At 36.9% G+C, this 6,027-nt stretch overlaps 1 protein-coding gene across 1 annotated transcript in view; it reads right to left on the bottom strand.

Annotated features, from left to right (window-relative positions):
- Positions 1–675: 675 nt before the first annotated feature.
- The window catches only part of PTAR1 (protein prenyltransferase alpha subunit repeat containing 1), a 44,072-nt gene continuing 38,720 nt past the window's right edge, over positions 676–6,027 (bottom strand). Inside the window, exons 6-7 of the mRNA XM_015565030.1 lie at positions 4,022–4,326; positions 676–1,395 (exon numbers count right to left, since the gene is read on the bottom strand). Coding sequence (XP_015420516.1) covers positions 1,053–1,395; positions 4,022–4,326 — 648 coding nt within the window. The 3' untranslated portion in view covers positions 676–1,052. The remainder of the gene's footprint in view (positions 1,396–4,021; positions 4,327–6,027) is intronic.

Below are 6,027 nucleotides of genomic sequence, written 5' to 3'. Positions count from 1 at the left end.
ACTTTGGTACCTCATCCCTGATAAGTTTAGTATCAAAGTTTTTTAATTATTTTATTTTTTAAAATAAAGATTAAAGAATTAACCTTCAAAATTAGTCTGTCTCCCTGGCTTTTGCCAGTAAACTTTTAATAGTCATTTCATAAAAATTTTGTAGTTTATCCAGTGTATCCTCAATAACTTAAATTTTTAAAAAGGAAGATTTTTATGGATACATTTCTATGCATATTTCTCCCATTTTTATGGTGAATTGGAAGGAAAATAAGTAGTAATAACTAAAAATGGCATTCCAGGTATTTTTTAAAAAATTGATTTTTATAAGCATTGATCTAAATGTTTTTGGCATATACCAAATTTGAGGTTAAAAACAATCTATCAAAACTAGTAATAAAAATAATTTTCCAGTACTGCAATTACATAAACTCTTAAAATTATTATTATTTTTTAAAATAACCATTTTAAAAATGGATTACATTGGAAGCATGTTTTTCATATAAGTTCCAACACTCTGACTTTGGTTATCTTGGTCTATAACTTGTAGAACATGTTAGAGAAAGAAATGGTTTGTATTTTCACATAACCATCCATCTGGCCATTTGATTCTCAAAACAACAATTAGATTGAGTAATTTTGCATTTGTATTGTTTTTAAGCTTAACTACGACATACATTTTAATTAAAAAAAAATTAGTCTATCCCACAATTGCACCGAGGTGGGTGGAGGTGTTGAACCAGCTAGGAGGACCAAATGAGAAGCCTAGAAACCGACTTCTTTTAGAAATAAACAAGTACAGAAACAGAAAGGATGAGAAGTTTCAAAGAAGAAAATTAAGATTCACTGTTTAGCAGGAAAGAAGTACACAATTATTTTGTCCCCAAAGGAATGCCAGTTCTTAACAAAATAAATAAAATGAAAGGTCTTTTTTGGACTTTTAACCTAAAGATGAAGAATATATGGTTAGCTAATAATAGCAGACAGTTCATGCAGCTATGTAAATAAGAAAGGAAAGCAATATTGCACTAAAAGGGGAACCTTGCAGGAATACTCCAGCTTTTTCATTGACTCAACGTACCCAGCCATTTCCTATATGCATTGGCAAACCTGGCCTGCTCTACATTCCGGCAAGTGGACAATACTTGATCGATGAACCTGTGTTCCATTTCCAGGCCTGCGGAATCAGGAGCTGGGGTCCGCTTCAGGCGTTTTGTTTCCTGGGAATAGCCCTGCTTGCTTGAGTCACTCAATCCATCCACTTCCATTGCCTGAGCCGTGCGAGGGCCTGTTGGGATGTGGTGCAAGTCACTTGAAGTCCCTACAGGGCTGTCTGCAGTTGACAACTGGGTCACACTGTGAGGAAAACTACCGCTTAAGTAATGCTGAAGGTAGAAAACATGCCTCCTGTGAAAAGGGAGGGAGTGGGAGGGAATAGAGAAAAAAAGATCACATCGCAAGGTCAAGCTTTTCAAGGAAAACAAAAAACTAAGTTGATAATTTCAAAACATACAGTACTCAGTTCACTGCTCCATTCATAACCCAGACTTATCTGACAAAAGGAGGAATAATAGTTATGATGAAGTCTCTGGGTATTTTACTAGCCTTACAAATCCAGATTACCGGTTTGTGAGAAAGGTTTTTAAATAGCATTAACTGAGATGATGACAATCACTTCAAGTTCTATTCTTTGTAAACTGTAATACAAAACCAAAATTAGGTCTTAGCCCAATCTCTGCAATAAATTAAAATACAAACCTTGTTGATATTCCAAAAGACAAGTGATTCTGAAACAAAGGGATTAAATAGCTCCTCTAGAGGCAATACTTTTTTAATAAGAACAATCTACTGCAGTTGGTCTTATGTAGAAACCATGTGAGCTTCCCCTAAATACATCACTCAATCTCATTAAAAATCCACATGCATTAGGGATGTGCTGGGCTCTGAGTGAAGTATGTTACAAGACATAGCTGCTATTCTTACTCTAAGGAGAGCAGGTCTCCTGCTCTTAGAATCATGTGGATTTATTTGTTGAAAATGAAGATCCATGTGCCTAATCTCCAAAAATCTGACGCAGTGGGATGCACATCTACTCTACACAATATGGTAAACTATATAGGTTCCAGGTCGTGGTATCTCATCATCACATCAGCAACTCTAAGCCCTTAAAAAGATAATACTATTCATTTCCCCAGCATATCCTGGAGTAAACAGGGAACACATACCCACCATACAGAGGACACAACTTAAAGGACAGATAAACTTCCTTGGGGCAATGAATCTGTAGAACACTAGCTTGTAGATAGATAGGCCGTCCCAATTATCTTTTCTCCCCACTCCCACCCCAAACTAACTCCAATTAATCTTTACAAGAACAAAGACAGTTTCTGCTCCATTAATCTAGCTCTCTCAAACATAAATAGATTTTTAAAATTCTCTGAGCCTTGTTATTAATATGCCTAAATATAAAACAGAAACAAAAAAAATCTGTGACATCAGTCAAGATCTGTCTTCTCTCTTGAACATGTGAAATAAGAGTGTTTTGTTTTTAAGAGAAAAGAAAATTCTATATTTATGTAAGTGCCAAAGAGGGGAGATTATCTTCCATCTTCTAACTATATTTAGACTGGAAAAAGGAGACAAATCTCAATTAACTTTAAAAATATAAAAACATTTAAAATTCCTATCTCCTACCTACCACAGGCAAGTCTTTTGTCTACAAACAGAATCCTATGACCTGAAGTAGAATTTGCATTTGTAAAGATGAAGATGCCTCCAATTAGATGATCCAAAATAAATCATGGATTCCCATACCTGGACTTCATTCCAACATAAAGTTACTTTACTGTCAAATGTGCTCCGAAGTCAAATTATGAAGTTCCCAACGCTCTCTCAGAACTTTCTAAAATCATGTTACATACCCAGTATAGTTTACTTAAACACACACACACCACAAAAGGCAGAGTGTCAAAAAGATTATACTTAACTAGAAGCCCGGTGCACTACATTCGTTCACTGGGGTGGGGTCCCTCAGCCAAGCCTGCGCCCTCTGGCAGCCCAGAACCCCTCGCTCCTTACCGCCCGCCTGCTTGCCGCTCCTTACTGCTTGGCTTGCTGCTCCTTAGCACTGCCACGGAGGTGGGAGAGGCTCCGACCACCACTGTGCTTGCCAGCCGTGACCCCGCTCTTTAGCTGAGCGGTGCTCCCCCTGTGGGAGTGCACTGACCACCAGTGGGCAGCCCCTGCATTGAGTGTCTGCTCTCTGGTGGTCAGTGTGCATCATAGTGACCAGTCATTCTGGTTGTTCCGCCATAATGGTCGCTTAGGCTTTTATTATATAGATCAGTGACGGCGAACCTTTTGAGCTCGGCGTGTCAGCATTTTGAAAAACCCTAACTTAACTCTGGTGCCGTGTCACATATAGAAATTTTTTGATCTTCGCAACCATAGTAAAACAAAGACTTATATTTTTGATATTTATTTTATATATTTAAATAGCATTTAACAAAGAAAAATCAACCAAAAAAATGAGTTCGCGTGTCACCTCTGGCACGCGTGTCATAGGTTCGCCATCACTGATATAGATAATGGTCTGAAGCACAAAGTTTAGCTAGTCTCGGTGACTAATGAATGGTCTAACTGTATATCCTATTTCCCTGTTAGGGTTTTTTCCTTTATATTAAAAAAAAAAAATGGCAGTGCTGCATCCCAGATATGCTAAATATCAGTATCTCCAAGGAAGGTGTGCAGAAACTTTTGTTTTTAGTTTGGAAGTAACATATTATTCTGTTGTACAGTCAAGGGTGAATACCACCATGCTAACCTGTAGGCAAACATCTACACAAGGAAAACGATTATTGATGATGATCGTGAGGAGGATATTGTTACACAGACTCCTCCAAATCACTGAGGCAAAGCTCCACAAGCAGATCACATGTTCACCCACGCAGGCAGGCATCAGATGCAAGACCTCTGTAGGTCTCATAAGGACACACACAGCTTCATGAAAGAAATGAATTTTCCCTTCTCTTACCTATGACACCAAAGGGTTTCATGTCCTGGGTAGGAATCAATAAGATCAGTGGTGAATTCAACTTCTTCCTCTAGAAGATGGGGAATATTTATCCTTGGTTCCTCTGTGGAAGCTGCTGCTGCTTCGTCTTGTGGAAGAAGTAGGGCTGGCTCACTTCTCAAAGGGTTTTGCTCCAACACAGAATTGTCTTTCACAGTTTGGCTAGTCAAAGATTTCAGCAAAAACTGGCGGTAGTGAAATCCACTGTGGTCTGAAACGTGCATGGATGCCCAGTGTTTAGTAGAAGATAATTCATCAAGAAGAATCTTGTAAGAAGAAGAAAGAAAGGTGAGATGAGAAACTTCCCAAGTTTTTATTTCTCCATTAATGTCTTGCTTTGATTGTCCTGTGTGTGTGTTTTTGACAATGCCATTTCTACCAATATTTTGTATACAGTGTATACACAGTGCTGTTGCTGAGTGGAAGCTCAGTAAATGCTAGTTTCGACATTCCCTCATAAAGTAATTGGAGATTTTACACACACACATATGCTATTGAAAGGAAATATAAATTCAGAGGTTAGTTGGATGTAAACTTTCTTTGATATTTAATGAACCTCTACTATATCTAACTTCTCACAACAGACTCAATGTAATTATTTGTTCTTCACTGTAAATGCCATGAGGGCAAAGACCATGTCTGTTTTGCTCACTACTTAATTCTAAAGGCTTGGTACAAAAACATGACTCATGAGTAACAGTAAATTTCAAGAGTTCATGACTGTTACTTACTATTCATCTCAACTCACTTAACATCAATGATAGTTTTTTAAAGGTAGATGAGATGAAATTCAGCAGTGAATTGTTTAAATCTTTGTGCTATCAACCTGCAAACTAAACAATTTTAAATGGAATGAAAAAAAAGAAAACCAGCATTTATGAAAAATTTAATTATTTGGCAGTAACTTGAACAGCAAATGGGTACATTGATCTACCATGTTCCATCAGAGGATTTTTCAGACCAGCTAAGGAAAAGACATACTTGTCAACAGTGAACAATATAGACAACACAATGTCAAAAAGCTCTTTTACCTGTTTTTTAAAGGTTCCAAGCAAATGCCTTCTCCTGTACCAAGATCCCTCTCCACTTCTCACAGTCTCTTTTCTTCCCTAGAAGAAATCTTTTCCTCTTCTGAACCTCCATACTTCTTTTGGGTTTCACCATATACATTATAGAATTTTCTGTGCAACTTTTTTATCCCATCAAACTCTACAAGTTCTTTAAGATCCTTATCTGTCCCTATATCCACCTGCCTCAGAGTGGACATGTAAGTATTCTATGACTGACTGAATAAACAATTAAATGAATGAAGTGACTAGTACTGAGGGATAAGCTTATTCCCTGCTACGATGGCTAAGTTATATCAGTGAAATGTTTTAAGTCCTAAAAGAGTTTATTCATAGCCACATAAATTTATCATAGAGGCTACCTCTGGTGAGTCATGAAGAAATAAAAAACAAGACTGTTTATTAGATTTAAAAGGTGAGCAAAATAGAACCAGATAAACTTCTAGCTAAAAAAAACAAAACTAATCTTAAGGTTATTACATTACTGAAGAATTAGGCAGCAGGACATGTAGGCTATAGTACAACAGATTTTAAATGCCAAAGTATTTTCCACAGTGGGTACACCATTTCACATTTCTACCAACAAAGTATAAGGGTTTCAATTTCTCTACATCTTCATCAACACTTGTTATTGTCTGTCTTTTAAATTTTATCCGTCCTAGTTGGTGTGAAATGGTATCAAACTGTGGTTTTGATTTGCATTTCCTTAATGGCTCAGGATATTGAACATCTTTCCATGTCTTTACTGGATATCTATTTATCATTCTTCGAGTAATGACCTCTGCTCAACTGTCTTTCCTCCCCTCTCATCCTAGAAATGAGACTATTTTAAAATTTACCTAACTATATGTTCACTTAAACACACAAACATCACAGGGAACATGAAATAGAAAATTAAAA

Source organism: Myotis davidii, unplaced genomic scaffold (genome assembly GCF_000327345.1).
Source record: "Myotis davidii unplaced genomic scaffold, ASM32734v1 scaffold616, whole genome shotgun sequence".
NCBI classification, from domain to species: Eukaryota; Metazoa; Chordata; class Mammalia; order Chiroptera; family Vespertilionidae; genus Myotis; species Myotis davidii.
The sequence above is the reverse complement of the archived record's forward strand: the minus strand, read 5'-3'. Positions and strand labels throughout refer to the sequence as shown.